A 16,571-nucleotide genomic window follows, 5' to 3' on the forward strand; every position below is an offset into this window, starting at 1 on the left:
AGGACTGTGAATTGATCCTTTAGTTTATTGGATTCTCTGTGGAATTTATGGCAACAAATTATTGGGGATAAAATGTCTAATATCCACTATGGAGATGCAACCAAGAATTACTTATTCAGGATGCAGTTTTAAAAAAACAAACCAGCCAAACAACACCCCCCCCCACCCCCTCCAACCCCAGCCTTCTGTGTAGCTGGCTGCCAAAAGGTTACAGCAATTCGGGTAGTCGTGCACCAGAAATCCAAAATAGCAGCAATGGAGGTTATGATGTATCACAGCGTGTCAGGACTGCTCCTGATGACTGTGAGACTGGACGTGTGTTTTGGGTGATGGAGCAGGAACATTCCTTAGCTTCAGTGTGCTTTTCTTTCTGAAGTCAGAGTGAAGGTTGCGGTGGCTTTTGCTGAATTTTGGATAAATGCTGGTTTGTATCACCCTTGCTGGGAGGCAGGGCTGTATGGATCAGGCTGCAGAGCTATTAATTGGTTGCTCAAGGAAAACCATTGGAAAGATAGTTATTAGCTTCAGCTGCCTTATTAAAAGGATAAAAAATATGAAAGAAGATAAAATAAGCAAGAAAAATAATGCTCAGAACTGAAATGTTGTACAAGTAATGTAACAACAAACTAGCATGGAGTCCCAGAACTCGATTTGGTACAGGATACTGGGAGTGTTCCCCATGTGAAGTGGCTGCCGCGTGGCCCAGCTCCAGTGCAGCTCCTGCTAGCAAGGATTCACCGTGCGCTGCTTTGTAACCAAAGAGCAATGCTGTGTGGCCCAGAACAATTGCTTAGGTGAACTTTTTCCTCTGGATGTTGTTCAACAGTAGGAAAAAATGCGAAGGAAGTTATTCAATACTGTATGATAACCTTTTATTAAAAAAACCCAACCAACCAAACCCCCAAAACTAATGCTTTTGTCACATTCATGGTGAGTTACCTCTTACAGTTGAAAACCTGCAGTTCTCCTGCAGTGAAACTACACTAGAAGTATTTTTAGTAATACCAAATCATTCTTGTTTAAAAAATAAGATTGTATACCATGTATAGATAAATATGATAGGGAGGTACAAACCAGTTTGTTTTTTTAAACAATGGGATTTCAGTCTTTTCCTGACTTGGCCCTTTAGGTGTCACTTCTGTGTCCAGGTGCTGCTCTGACTGGTACGGTGCAGGTGAAGGATTTTTTACTCTTTCCTTACTACAGACTCATCTTCAGGTGTGCCATCATTTCTTTTCCAGTTAACCTGCTGTTGGTTGACAGTTGCCCCTGACCCCTGGGGCAGTTAGCCAGGCTAGGACAGTCCCATCCGTGTGAAAACACAGCGTGACTGAGGTCTGTGGCCAGGCTCCTGGTTTTCCCAAGAAGTGCAGGGGCTGGTGGCCGTGGGCCAGCAGACTGCGGGAGGAGAAAGCTCCTAGAATTGGCAAAATGGTGTTAAACTGTAGGTAACACAGCTGTGGCACCTCCTTGCTGGAAGAAGGAGACGCTTGCACGCGTGAATTTATCCCCTGGTGGGTGCCTGGGGCGGCGGAGTGAGGCTGTGCTCGGGGTACCTGGCAGTTGGGAGCATCTTCCTTGGTGTGTAGCGCTCTATTTATCCAGCTTGCCTGGTGAAAGATCGCGTGCATTATCAGACAGACCTAAGCATGGGTTTTTATAAGATTCCTCTGAGAATGAGACAGGAATCATTGATTTTATGCCTCATATTAGTATTGTAGTAAAATATGTCAGTGATAATTAGGGACACTGTAATGCGTAACCTGTGCACTGATGGAGGCAACAGCTAGGCAGCAGCCAGCTCTGCTGGGTGTCTAGGTCCCAGCTGTGTGTTTATATATTCCTGTTTCAATTGAAAGATTATTTATGAAATACATTTTTCAAATTTTCATCGTAAGCAGAGACAAATTATAATTTCCGAAGATATATTTACCAGTAAGCTGTTCACATTGTATCTTCCATGTGTGCTGTATGTATATGGGGATGTCTGAGAACACCATGTATCTGGCAGAGAGTAATTGCATGTGGCTTACACCCCTTTAGCTACTTTCTTCCTTGTCTCTACACTGAGATCAATTTTATCCTCATTTACTTGTCTTTACCTTCCTAAACAGCAATAGCATAATTATTTCCTCACTTTCTCACGAAGTTGGGAATTTTCCCTTTCAAATTGCTTATGATCATGGCAGCTGCAGAACGAGTGAGGTTCAGCCAGATGTCAGACCCTTAATGGAACCATAGTTGGGTCCCAGCCCTGCCCCGGGCAGGGACCCCCCCAGCCCAGGCTGCTCCCAGCCCCATCCAGCCTGGCCTGGAGCACTGCCAGGGATGGGGCACCCACAGCTGCTCTGGGCAGCCTGGCCCACCGCCTCGCCGCCCTCACGGGGAGAGGTTCTTCCTGATATCTGACCTGCATCTGCCCTCTCTGCGCTCAAAGCCACCCCCGTGCCCTGTCACACGTGCCCCTGTAAGAAGCCCCCCCCCAGCTTTCCTGCCGGCCCCTCCAGGCGCTGGGAGCTGCTCTAAGGCCCCCCCGGAGCCTGCTCTTCTCCAGGCTGAACAGCCCCAGCTCTCCCAGCCCGGCTTCCCAGGAGAGGGGCTCCAGCCCCTGCCCATCTCCGTGGCCCCCGCTGGGCTCGCTCCCACAGCTCCGTGCCCCCCTTATGCCGGGTCCCAGAGCTGGAGGCAGCGCTGCGGGGGGGTCTCAGCAGAGCGGGGCAGAGGGGCAGAGCCCCCTCCCTCGCCCTGCTGGCCCTGCTGGGGGAGCAGCCCAGGATAAAAAAGTTTTCTACTCTGTTGTTCAAGAAGGCACCATCCTGGATCCTCGCTCTTTGGGGCTGTGCGATGGTTCCTCCCTGCGCTGGTGGCAGCAGCCCCGTGGCTGGGGGTGTAACACATCCTTGTCAAGGGAGATTTCAGGTTTCAGAGGGTGGTTTGCAGCCAGTGAAGTGAACTGGTAGTTTTGAAGCTGTCCAGTTGGATCGTTGCCGTTGGGGGAAACTGGGGTTTTATCTGCAGTGGAAAACTATAAAGTGGTATTTCCAACTTCCTCTTTTAGAAATTTCAACCAATTAATAATACATGAATAAGGTTAGAATAACTTAGTGACTGGACAGTTTCTGAAAGTGGAAGATGCTTTTTGATGCCGCCGGTATTTTTCATTTTTTGCAGTGCCTATTGGTCACATTTGTACAGGGTAGCCACAGAGCACCCTCGCTTTTCAGAGTGTTTGCAGTGTGCTGGGTGGTTAAACCAAAAAGCTGTGGTTTGTGCTCATCAGCATCACAGACCAAGATGGTTTTGGGGTATTCCCACCCGAGCTCATCCCAGGGAGGTGGGGTGCAGCTGGATGCGAGGTGGGATGCAGTTCTAGGGGTGGACCCTGCTGCTCCTGCTCTGTCTGCAAAACACCACCATGAACCTTTGCAGTGTTGTTCTCAAAACCAAAGCGCAGGTGTTGGGACCCAAGTAGATGGAAGGAAGATGAACATTTGGGGTGGAAAAAAAAAAAAAAAAGAATTGATGATGACCTCTCACAACTTCTGAGTGTTGCCATGCTTATTTGTGCAACAGCCCCTGAGCAGTGCCTTTTCTGAACTGTTAAGTAAATTGAATGCTTTGAAACCTTTTGGTGTTTGCTTTTTTTCGCCCCTTTCTTTATCCTGAATTTTGTGCTTTCTTTTCTCCACTCCACCAAAGAACTCAGCACTTGTAATAAGCCCTTGTGGAGGGGTTGTTTTCATTTCTAGAGGAGGCCTATCTCCACTGACAGATGATGAAAAACGTCCGCAGGCAGGATGCTGGAAAAATAGCATTTTTATTCTTTGTGGGCATGCTTCATGTCAGTTCCATTATCCCTGCATGCACCAAGATGGTCATTGAAGAGGTGAGCCGTTAATTCTTGTGCTTGGAGGTAAAGCTATTTTTGATAGACGTATTTTTTAAAAAAACCCCACGCTTCACATATATTTGAAATCAGCTTCGGTAAGTTAACAAGCAAAACTGCTGAATCATTGCTCCTTCTTAGTAGCAACTATTAAGTAGAGTTAACTGAAGCACCGTGAGGCACATGCAGATGGCTCCTTTGAAAAGTGTTAAGTGTATACAGCTCCTTCTGAAATTACAGAAGTGTGACAAGGTGTAGAACTCTGCAGAGAACTGCAGATTACTTTGGTTTCAGGATCTTGAAAGATAATCACAGAAGAAGACTTCTGCTGCAAATTAAAGCAGACCCATTTGCTTTGCTAGAAGATTATGAATTTATGCCCTTGAAGGACAAAAGCTTTTTTTTTTTTTTTTTTTTTTTTTACCTGGTCCTTGATTCAAACCAAGCTCAATTTTATTGAGTGAAACTAGTGCTTCAGAAAAGGCAGGCAAGGATGATTTCAGGTACTGTTTGGTCTCTCGGTGGGGAGAGACTAAATAAAATAATTCTACTGCTTGGAAAAGCGGTAAGCAAAGAAGGATAAACTGAGGATTTGTAAAGGCATAAATAGGCAGAGAAGGTTGATCAGGGATTCACTGTGTCTCCCAAGGTAAAAACCAATGAAAATGTGAGAGAGCAAATCCAAAGCAAATAAATGCAGAGAGAAATACCCACAAATAAAAGGGATAGTTGGTTTGTTGTTTGGTTGTTTTTTTTTTTGCCAGCAGTGCTCAGTTAAGTTAAAAAATAAATGGATTTTAAAAGGGAGTACACAAGTTGATGGCAACCTATTGAACATGATGGTCTGGGTACAGCCCCCATCTGAGTAAAGGGAAATCTCTGGAAGAATTATTTTAATATGTGTCTTACCTTTTCTGCCATGATCTGAGACAGTGTACTAAGCTAGACAGACCTTTGTCCTGATCTAGGAAAGGATTTGTCATCTTGTGATTTAACAGAAGCCTTTCCCAAATGGATACAAAACAAAGAGATTTGGTTTATGGAATTATAATACTAAAAGGGCAAGAGGCCTGAAGACGCTTCGTCCAATTGGTTCTGCTGCCGATACTGTTTATTCCTACGGTTTTCATAGTTCTCTTGTAAGTTACTTGACAAAGAAGTTTTTCTTATTTTACGCACTGAATCTTCAGCACAGACTTTGGTTCTGGTCAGGAGGAGCCTGACCTCCTCCCTGCTGTTTATTCACTGGCTTTAGCTGAGATCCTCCACACCTACTTCTGACTTTGCCTGTGCTCAACCCTTAAATATTATTAAAACACATCAGTTATGTGTTTAGCTCATGAAAATTTTTCTGTTTCCTCAGATGTATCAAGGTATGAGTCTAATTCAGTAATCTGTTTTGCTGCTAAGTTGCCTTGAAAGGCTGTAAAAACTCTTGTCTTCAGAGGTTTCAAAGCAAATACTTAAAAAGACACCCTAAAACACCAACCCACATATGCCATGGATGTTTTAGGTCCAGTTAATTGTGTCCCGTGGTGTAGGGAAAGCTTAGGTGACCTGAGATCCACTTCCATCCCTGTTCCTCTCCCATTTCCTTTCTTTCATCTTACATTTAAACAATGACAAGTAGACTGCAATTTCAAGTTCATTAATCAGTGTGATCTACAGAGGAGAAGAAACTCGGTCTCTGCTTTCTTAAGGTTTTTCGCACTGTGAATTTGTAGCGTTAGAAGACGGAGCTAATACAATCCTTGTAGAAAACAGAGATGAGGTATGTGTCATACGCATCTGGCAGCTGTAATGTGGTTAATGTGATAGAAGCTGGACGCTGCCATCCTCCTCTGGGTTTTGTTTACTGTTTATATCTGTATATGTGTATAGGTATGTGTATGCTTAAGAAGGACACGAGCTGTGGGAGCGAGCCCAGCGGGGGCCACGGAGATGGGCAGGGGCTGGAGCCCCTCTCCTGGGAAGCCGGGCTGGGAGAGCTGGGGCTGTTCAGCCTGGAGAAGAGCAGGCTCCGGGGGGGCCTTAGAGCAGCTCCCAGCGCCTGAAGGGGCCGGCAGGAAAGCTGGGGGGGGGCTTCTTACAGGGGCACGTGTGACAGGGCACAGGGGTGGCTTTGAGCGCAGAGAGGGCAGATGCAGGTCAGATATCAGGAAGAACCTCTCCCCGTGAGGGCGGCGAGGCGGTGGGCCAGGCTGCCCAGAGCAGCTGTGGGTGCCCCATCCCTGGCAGTGCTCCAGGCCAGGCTGGATGGGGCTGGGAGCAGCCTGGGCTGGGGGGGTCCCTGCCCGGGGCAGGGCTGGGAACTGGGTGGGCTTTAAGGTCCCTCCCAACACAAACTGTTCTGTGGTAAGTGTATGAAAGTATTTTTCTCTTGTCCTTTTACAGGAGTGAGGTGTGCATCTGAAGCTTGTCCTCCTGTGTCAGGATGGACAGCTGTCTGTCAGATCCACAGTAGATGTTGCCCAAAACTCATCCCCACTGAAAGCAGAAAGGCTTTCTGATGCTCTTACCAAATTATTCAAGCTATAAGTAGCTTATGTAAAAAGCCTAAAAAAAAATAATCACTGAAATAGTTTCTGTCTTCGACACACACGACAGAGGATCTCAGATTAGTAAAGCACAGGCCACCACGCCTTGCCAAGGGTAGTATGATACACCAAGGAGACGGCATCACACCTCGGCAGCTCCTCCAGGTGTTGGTTCTGCTCATTCCTTCTCAGCCAAGGTATCTTTGGGTAAGGACAGAGCCATCTAAAACACAAATTTTACAGTTCTGAAATACTTCAGTTTCTCCAGCCTTCCCTGGAAGTGGACTATTCCCTGAAGTATTTTGGGTATCTAAAACCTAATTTCTTTTTTGACATGGCATAATCTCATGTAACTTGTATATAGGAAAGATGCTTAATGAGCTTTGATGGTTGCTGAGGATTAAGACATTATTTGTAAATTCACTAAAATATATTAGGGATGCAAACATTTGTGTTTATAGAGCTGGCAAAAAGCTGTTAAGACAGACTCATTTCACCCTGTGGAGGGGAGTATGGTCAAGGGAAGGTAGGAATCTTGAATGTGACTCAAAATATGGTATTCTAATGTAAGTTCTCATAAAAGTGAATTAATTTGGTATGCAAAAATTATTTCCCCTGTTATTTCAGCCTAGAAATCCTCATTGGTTTTTCATCTGTTCTCTCCCTCTCACTGTGGGCAGGGCTTGAAGCTTGTGCTGGACACTTGTTTCCGGGTGCCCATGCTGCGAGCGAGGATGCTTTCCAGCTCCCGACATCCTTGTGCTGTCGGTTCTGCTGTCTGATACCCCCTCATCTCCAGCATCCCCCCATCATTGACACACACAGGGTCTCCTCTTTCTTCTGGATATGGGCAGAGTTTTTGATTTTAAGATTTCTAAACCTGAGTGAATCTTATTTATGTTACGCAGACTGTTAGTGCCAAAATGTATCAGTGAATTTAATGGGCAGGCGAGGCTCTCCTGGATGCCGTCTGCTGCCAGGACAGGTGGGCTTTCCGTGTGCAGGTCCTGCCAGGCTCCCAGAGGGATCCCTTCCACCCTGGGATACGCTGGTGAATGAGAGCCTTGAACAGTGCATTCGGGGTAAGGTCTCATGCAAAGAAAGTCGCAGGCAAACGAGTTCAGGAGGCTGTTGTACAAACGGTCAAACCTGCAGCCTCGCCCAGTGCCTTGGAACAGCATGAAGTACAGCATGAGACAGAATTGCTGGCACCTATGTCCCTGGAGCTCAGGAAGGTGTTGTACAGTAAATAAAAAAACTCAAATTACTGAGGAGTGGTGCGAGAGACCAACGCAAGCCCACGGAGACCCATCAGCAAGGCCAGGTCAGTGTGACGCCACAGTACTGTACTAACACGTACCAGCAAGAGGAATGGCCGGTAAGGGGGGAGGTGGGTTTTTCCACACAAAGGAAAAGCAAATTAACAGATGAGTCAAAGTTTTTTGTTTCCTGTTTGGTTTTGTTATTCACTAAAACTTTCAAATTGCCAGCAGCAGAAGCACTCTCAAAGTATTTATGGATCAGACATGCTAATAAGCTTATTGATAGACAGCCACGTAATTGATACATAGAAAAATGACATCTCTCAGCTTCTTCCACACTGGCTTTGAGGATCATGGCTGTCCCTGAGTCCTCCCTCGGGTCTCCATTACAATTCCAAGTTATTTAAAACACAAGCCTGGAGGTCAGTTCAAGTGCTTTGAACCGTGACAGCGGTGTCCTACCGGTGGGTTTGGGCTGGGAAGGGCTGCTCCTGATGGAGACACGCAGCTTTCTAGGGGGTGAGTCAGCTCTTTCCATCAGGGAAGAAGCCTGGAGGCAACAGGGGTTGGAAAACCCTCTCCTGTTTGCGCTATTTGTGTAATTTTTTTTGCAAGATCTGGGCAGCCCCTGTTAGTGACGAGCCCATCTTCCCATCACCGCTGCAGAGGGCTGGAGTTACTTGCTGCTGAGTCATTTAAAATCAATGCTCTTCACAGTGCTATCGAAAAGAAGTATAAAAGCTATGTAGAAAAGGTGCTTTAGACAGGAAATTCTAAGTGATATTTTTGAAGATGTACTCTGCCAGGAAATAGCTTGCTCTGCTCATTTCAGCTTATAAACACCAGTACAGGTGGAGTAATTCATAATCAGCAGCGTGCATTCACTGATTATTGCCTCTTTTACCATTCATACATTCTGAATACATAAGAAACAAATTTATATTTTTTTATCCTCTAGATGAAGAGATTTTGTGTTATGTTTATGTTCTGTGATTGAAGAAGTGTGTGTGTATATGTTTTGCATATGGATTTTGATATGGAAACTTGAATACAGATTCGGTATTTCATAAAATATTCTGAACAATTTGATTTGATGTATGCTGTACTAGTAGAGTATGCTGTGCTTCCTTGAAAGAGAGGGCAAAGCAGAATATAAAAAGTAGGCAAAATGATAAGATCAATATTTGGAAAAACAATAAAAAATGTTTTGTTTGCTTTTGATAAATAACAGGTCGTTCAGTAGAAATATTTATAGTGGCTTTGTGCATTTAAAGAGCCAATTTTGGTGTATACCTGGTGTTAGAAAACTTTGGACATCGTCTTTAGATTCTTAAATCTGTTCATTACTAGCAAAAATTCAATTTTCTATGACAAGTTTGGTCAAATTTAATATTTTCAAAATAACTAATTTGCTAAATATTCCTGCCACTTCTGGCATTGTGATGTTCAATTGGTTCTTATTTTAATATTTTAGATATTGTTTGGAAAATGGAAAGTGTTATTTTTCCTAACGTGAGTATGTCTGGGTTGTTGTGCGCTTCGTGTCTGCTGGGTTTGAGACAGTTGAGGACTGTTTCTTACAGACTGTCTGGGATCAAAACTTGTTTATTTAAATATGAGGGAGAAAATACAGTAAGAGATGGTCCTGGATATGGATTCAGGTTACACCTCTGAAAATGTTAGCATATTTGTCATTGTTAATTCATAAAACGTGTGCATCTTCTCTATCAGTAAGTCAAGGTTGCTGCATTTTAACCATAGAAGAATTGTTTCTTCATCCAGAGATATGTAAGCTATGATTGAAATATAATCTGATAGTACTTTGCTTTGAATAAAACTGTGAGACTGGAAAGGCTGTTGAGGAAATTTCTGATTGGTTTTGTAATAAACTTCAGGGCAGGAAAGTATCTTTGAAGTTCTATCTTGATGGACCTTAGTAAACAATAGAAGAATAGAGAGTCTTGTAACGAAAATTAGTTTTGCAGATGAAGGAATATATAACTCGTGCTTTCAAACAGAATAAACAAAAGTTTCCAGGCTGAGTTTAGTCAGCGTCCTGTGATGGTACACTGCAATGAGTTGGGATTTCTAATGAACTTCTAATGAAATTGCAGTGGGTTTACACATCCTCTGCAGCTGTCTTCCTATTATTTAGGCTTAGGAGATGAATCCTTTCTCTGTTGGTATGCCACCAACATTTTATTAGATTTTAAGGAGATACAGTTTTGATATTTGGCTTACTACAAGAAGAGGCAGCAAATTTACTGTTGTGATAATGGCTGCTAATAATGGGTTGCTAAATTCTTTGGGTTGGTTTTTCCCCCCCCTTAAATAATTTATTTTAGTGAAAAGTTTCCGTTTTCTATGGGAAAAAAGGGCCACTAAGATACTTCTAGCCACCTCCAAAGTATTTCATCAGAAAGTAAAAGCATTTTGCTATTTAGGCTGGGTGCCTCGCTGTGCTCTGCCTCATGGTGCTCCTCCAGCTTCATTGCCACGTGGCAGGTTATGGCACGAGATGCCCAGGTCCCCTCTGCCTGCCCATGCCAGGGCTGCAGTGGGTCTGTCTGACCATGAACCGTATGGCTCCTTGCCTGGACAGGCAGGAGATGTATGTGCTGATGCAGTATAAAAGAGAGGTGGTCCTGGGCTTCTGGGTGGGGTCTGTGAGGCCCTTGGAGCTAGTACAGACCCTTAAATATAGCTTTGGGGGCAGCAAAACAGAGAATGTCTCCTCCAAAACGTTGTCAGAGTGAAGGATGCTACAAGGACAAGCTTCCTTCGCTTTCTCATCATTCCCTTCTCCTCCTCAGAGAGGTTTGCCCCTTTTTTGAGGGATTCCTTCCCTTCCATGTATGTGGTGGCTCTCGGGGAGGAAGATGTTGACCAAGCTCCCTTCTGTGCTTCTTACCTGTTTTTCCGTGGTTTCAGCAGTCAGGCTGGCTCTTTTTGCCTGCTCCTTGCTGCTGTTTACATAAATTTGTGCCCTCTGCCTCTTCCAGCAAAAAGAAGGCAGAATTTATTTCCATAAACAGCATTTGCAGCTTGAGGGACTAGCTCTTCAAATTGCAGTCTCTGAGGAGTCTCACTGTTCCTCCAGAAAGTGATGATATAGCAGAGTTTAATTACCAGCCATTAATCCCAAATATTTTATGTTCGTATTACGCATTACATAAATATACCTTATGAAATGCTCTGAGAGGAGTTTAGTAGCATATATAATTGTGTGTGGACGTGTGCAATGCAGGTTTCCAAGCAATTCTGTGGGCGAGGCGTATCTGCGGAGAGGTGCAGCAATGCGCTAAGAGGCAGCTAAAAGCACAGCACAGCTATGTTCTTATACTTTTATTTTTTCCAGTGGTACGTCTAAACGGTTTTGGCTGCGTGACGTATTCTCAGAGATAAAATTCTGCCTATTAGGGAACGTAGATAACAGTGTAGTTATGAAATCCTTTCCCAAAGCCAGGTGAGAGGAATCGGCAGCTCTGCTCAGACATGAAAAAGGGTATCTCATCGCATCTCAAGCATGCATTCAGTGCTGGTACTGGTGCCACAGCCTGTTTAGCTGCTGGGAGGATGCTGCTGACCCCAATAGACATTAACCACTGAGCCTGTCGTCCCTGGGAAATCACGTTGGACACAGAGGACTTCAGAGTCACCATGTTTAAGGTTTCAGCATCTATCTGATAGCAGTTTCATCTTCGCATGTAATCACAGGAAAAGCTAATAATTTCTTCCTGTTGCAGCATCTAAAAGTGCTACTTCTGATCAAGGGGAAGGATAAAAAAATATATCAAGTAATGCTGTAAAATGTTCTTTGCTCAACTGAAGCAGAAAGTGGAACTGCAGAGACAAAATTTCTGTGCCCAGAGTCTGTAATATTTTTTTTTTAGAAAGCCTTTTCTGTATATTTCCTGTAGGTTGTTCTAGCAAGCCCTGATGTCTGAATTGCTTGAAAAAATAACGGATGGATTTTTCCTTAAAAGTCACTTATCTGTGCATTTGGTAGAAAAAGCTTTATTCTCGTAGCTTCTTGTTGTTGCAAAAATAAATGTGTTAATTTTGTTTCAGTGAGTAGAGGAGCCTTCGTAAGCAACAGTCAGGATATTAAGCATCAAATATTTCAAAGTAATTTTGACAGTAAAGATGAGAAATGAATGTGGTGGCAGAAAAATAAAGCCAAGATCCCTTTGTTAAGATTGCAAATGGTGATGCTGGGATCTGGCACAGAAGTTCACAGCTTGAAGGTCACCGTCAGCATCGGCTGCTGCCCAGCCAGGTCCCCAGGACAGTGTGCGAGCCGCCCTCCCAGGGCTGCGGACATGGAGGGCTTGGACTTTGCTTATTCATGACAGCAGCAAATAACAGTCATCACTGAAGACAAATTAATCAGTATTAATTAATCAGCCTCAGTCAAGAGGCTGATTTGAAGCGTGAATGTAAAATTAGTTACAGATTCAGGTGTTTCTCGTTCTGTGGGTTGGTGCAGCATCAAGGTATTAAGTAGCTGGGAGGGGAACTGGCCTCTTTGCTTAGCTGCACATTGAGGCTGGAGAAGAAAACTGATGGCGGTTCTGTCACCTTCTGTCTAAAGGTTTTGCTTTAGAATAATGATTATAAATACTTCTATATGTGGGATGTTTCCTTTCTTTTAAGATATTGTTTCCTAAAAAGGTAGTCTGTATCTTGTTTATTTTTGTGTGCTTGCACAAAGCAATACCAGGATTTTCCTTAAAATTCAAAATTGGCTATACAAATATTTCTCAAAACTATTCTCTAATAATACGTAAAAGATACTCTGTCAGGGTGGGATACTGTACTTTTCAGGATAGATTTTTTTTTTTTTGTCACTGAAAATTAATTGATTTATTTATTAAAGGGTTGGGATTATGCTATCACATGCCTGGTGGTTGAAACTAAATAAAAAAGTTGGTTAGAGTTAATTTAATATGATGTTCTTCAAATATTTTCAATAGCTATGAAAGTGCTCTCCAGATCTTTTCTGTCTGCAGTCTCACAGAGAATCTGGTGTTGCGCTGTGTAATCCTGGTGTAAATCTCTTGAGAATAGTCATTTGCTGTCATTGTGATTACAACCAAAAGCTGCAAGTGAACAAATCTGGGTTTTTTATTCATCTTAGAAAGGAGCTAAGTACACATTAGGATCCAGGTAGAGGTAAAGCCTCACAGTGGAGCATAAAGAAAACTGGTGTGTTACATATTTTATGTTACTTGTTGAACACCAAAACTTGCGGAGCCCTGTTGGTGAAAAATAAAACATATGTCTGCATACTAAAAGTTGCCTTTTGCTGTTGTGTGTTACAGCTGTTATTTCTCGAAGCCAAGAAGGACCTGGAGAGATGGGAAAGGCTGTGCTCATTCCCAAGGATGACCAGGAGAAGATGAAAGAGTTGTTTAAAATCAACCAGTTTAACCTTATGGCCAGTGACCTGATTGCCCTGAACCGAAGTTTGCCTGACGTGAGATTAGATGGGTGAGTCCCCGCGGTACCGCTGGTCTCCTCTCAAGGCATGAGATATGGCGGCGTCTCAAGGTTAATTAATGGATGTTATTACCAGTGGTTGCCTAAGGAAGCCATTTGAAAATGCCAGGGTTTACTCTTTCTAGATTTGGCTTCTAGTACAAACTGTCTTAAGAGAAGAGTTACTGCATCACAAACGTTACTATCCTGTGCAATTTATTTTGTGAACAGCTGAAAAATTGTCAACTTAGCAGTCAGTTTGCATTGTGGCACATAACAAAATGCCCTCTGGTGAGTCTTATCACCTGGAATAATTTAAATTTTTTTTTTTCTTCAGGGAAAATATTATTTCTATGGTTTTAAAATGATAAAAACATCAATGTTGACTTTATAAATTTTCATAACTATCTTTCGGCATTTAAAAATTGATATTTTAATGCTGGTAAAGAAAAAAAATGCTACCAATACAAAAAACTACCTGTAGGATGAGTTTTCTTCTAGTTTTCACAGACTCACAGGACGGTTTGGGCTGGAAGGGACCTTAAAGCCCACCCAGTTCCCAGCCCTGCCCCGTGCAGGGACCCCCCCAGCCCAGGCTGCTCCCAGCCCCATCCAGCCTGGCCTGGAGCACTGCCAGGGATGGGGCACCCACAGCTGCTCTGGGCAGCCTGGCCCACCGCCTCGCCGCCCTCACGGGGAGAGGTTCTTCCTGATATCTGACCTGCATCTGCCCTCTCTGCGCTCAAAGCCCCCCCCGTGCCCTGTCACACGTGCCCCTGTAAGAAGCCCCCCCCCAGCTTTCCTGCCGGCCCCTCCAGGCGCTGGGAGCTGCTCTAAGGCCCCCCCGGAGCCTGCTCTTCTCCAGGCTGAACAGCCCCAGCTCTCCCAGCCCGGCTTCCCGGGAGAGGGGCTCCAGCCCCTGCCCATCTCCGTGGCCCCCGCTGGGCTCGCTCCCACAGCTCCGTGCCCCCCTTATGCCGGGTCCCAGAGCTGGAGGCAGCGCTGCGGGGGGGTCTCAGCAGAGCGGGGCAGAGGGGCAGAGCCCCCTCCCTCGCCCTGCCGGCCCTGCTGGGGGGGCAGCCCAGGCACGGCCGGGGCTCTGGCTGCGAGCGCCCATGGCTGGGTCGCGCTGAGCTTCTCGCCCACCGAGACACCCCCAGGTCCTCCTCCGCAGGGCCGCTCTCAGCGTATTCATTCTAGAACAATCAGAATTTTACAGAACATTTTTCAAAATATGAAAACTGAAAGAGGTTTTGTGGTTGGGGTTTTTGTTTTGTTTTGAAGTCTAGCAACAATTTATTTTTAAGTGAAGCCTGAAGTTTGTGTGATGACTTTGAGACGGTGGAATAGCTTGGGGGGAGTGTTTCACCAAGTCTACAGAGTAATTTTTAATGGAATTTATGGATTAATTGTTCCAGTCACAAGGGGGGGCTTGTGTTTACACATGTGTTTGATGTGAAAGTGTGAGGGTGGGTGTTTATCTCCATTTAAATAGGGAATCCCATTACTATCTAAAGATCCAGCAAATTATGGTACTTAAAAAGAAAATAAATAGTCTAGATTTGTTGTATACATTATTTTCTGTAGTCAAGAGAATTTCCTTGTGTCTCCCAGTAGCGGTGTTAAAGCTAGCCTAGCTGATAGAGTATGCTGTCAAGCCCATTTTATCTTGAAATGTTTGCATTAGGACATTCTCCTAAAAATCTATAACTGAAATTGCATGCATGGAGGGTTATACAAACTTACATAGTTTTGGAAGTAAATTTTTTGAGGTGGGTATTTTTTTCTACTTAGTTTTTATAGAAACCTAGTGTTGATTGAATTTTATCTTTTTCCAATTCAGTTTTTTTCCCTATTGTCCTTCACCTACATAAATGGTTTGATTTATAGGTATTGCAGCTTATATACAAAAAAAAATCAGATAAATTCAAACATAGCTAAATATATACAAGTGGTCATGTCTTCTAAAATCTCCCATTACTTTTGATTTTTAAATTGAAAGTCACTTAGCTGAAATCTTGCTTATTATGCTTTGTTTGGAATTAAATCCTTTGGGTTCCTGTGAACTCTAAAATAAAAGAAATGCTTTGTTCCCTGGATTTTATTTGTAAATGCCTGCAGATAACAGAAGGAGCAGCATGGTTTTAACGGTAGACCTTGTCCACAAACAACAGAGTGATGCTTCTCTGCAACATGATCATTTGTAATTTGGTGATGCCAAATCCCCGTAAAACACCAGCTCAGATCATTGCTAGCAGAGATATATTTCACAAAAAGTGGAAGCATCGGGCAAGCTTTATGACTTGTTTGTTCTTTACTGCTTGCCCTTTGCGAGAGTGCGGAGCGTGGTCACAACAAGCTGGTGGGGCTGGCTCCAGTGTTGCAATGGTTGCAGCAGGCACAGGGCATCTTGCAGCTTTCTGGGAAGCGAGGAGGATGCGCTGCTGGGCTGGGGTTTCTCCTGCTGCTCCCTAATTATTTTCTTTTACCCCGATGCTCTTGGCACGTGCCTCAGCTTGCACTGGGCTGCCGAGGCTGTCCCAGTTCTGTGGTGTGCTCCTCTTTCCTGCAGGCTTTGCAGCCCACTGAGAAGACCCGGGTGCTGCAGACATGAGAACAAGGGGGGCACTTGCAAAGTCTCTCAGTCTGTTTGGGAAGGCTTTCTTCTTTCCCTGGTGGCACTCGTTGAAAAGAAAGTGTGGATAGAAGAAACCAGTGAAATGTTCAACTTAATTTATAGTTCTGCTCAGTCTAAGGGAGATGAGCTTTTTAATACTGCGAGAAACCTGTCTAAATGCATTTTCTAGATGAAAAGATGTTTCGTATTCTTTGTTAAAAGGACAGGAAGTATTACGGGACTTAGGAAAAAAATAATTTTCTCATTTTCCTCTTCAGACAGGTGCTTTCCTTACATATTCTGTCCTTAGGGTGTATTAAATTGTTCTGAAAACCAATTTATAATTCTTTGCTATTAAGGAAGAATATGATTTTATGGTTAATATATTTAGTGTGTAACAGAAAGATGTATTTTTATTGATGTGGGGGACAGAGGCATCCAATTTGCCCTGGGTGTCAAACTCGCTGTGCCTTTCACGTTATAAATGCAAGCTTCTCTTTCAGAGGCCAGGAAGTTTTCTGTAGCAAAATTAGATGAACAGAAAAAAGTAAAATAAATAACTGTTCTTGCTGCATGTGCTGTCTAGTGACAAAACTGTGATAACCTGTGGAGCTGTGGATACTGCTGCGTTTTGAGTAATCGTGAGCTGTTGCAAAGATGGATGTTATCAAGGTGTAAATGTGTTAAGTCGGTGTATTGGCTAAATGTGGCAGAAGCCTCGGAGCCAGCGCGAGGAGGCTCTGCGGGAGGCTGGGGACAAGGTGGGCACCTACCGGGCAGTGGGTGCC

General features: G+C 44.1%; 1 protein-coding gene across 5 annotated transcripts in view; it reads left to right on the forward strand.

The window, feature by feature from the left end:
* Window positions 1-16,571, forward strand: part of GALNT13 (polypeptide N-acetylgalactosaminyltransferase 13) — a gene marked incomplete at its 5' end in the record, with an annotated part of 144,920 nt that overhangs the window by 36,562 nt on the left and 91,787 nt on the right. For all 5 annotated transcript variants that reach the window (XR_013929931.1, XM_080398744.1, XM_080398741.1 and 2 more), the window contains one exon: window positions 13,010-13,178. Coding sequence is in view for 4 of the 5 variants with exons in the window: in XM_080398744.1 (XP_080254870.1) it covers window positions 13,010-13,178 (169 nt within the window). The remainder of the gene's footprint in view (window positions 1-13,009; window positions 13,179-16,571) is intronic.

The sequence above is a fragment of the Falco punctatus genome (assembly GCF_963210335.1).
Source record: "Falco punctatus genome assembly, chromosome: 8".
NCBI lineage: Eukaryota > Metazoa > Chordata > Aves > Falconiformes > Falconidae > Falco > Falco punctatus.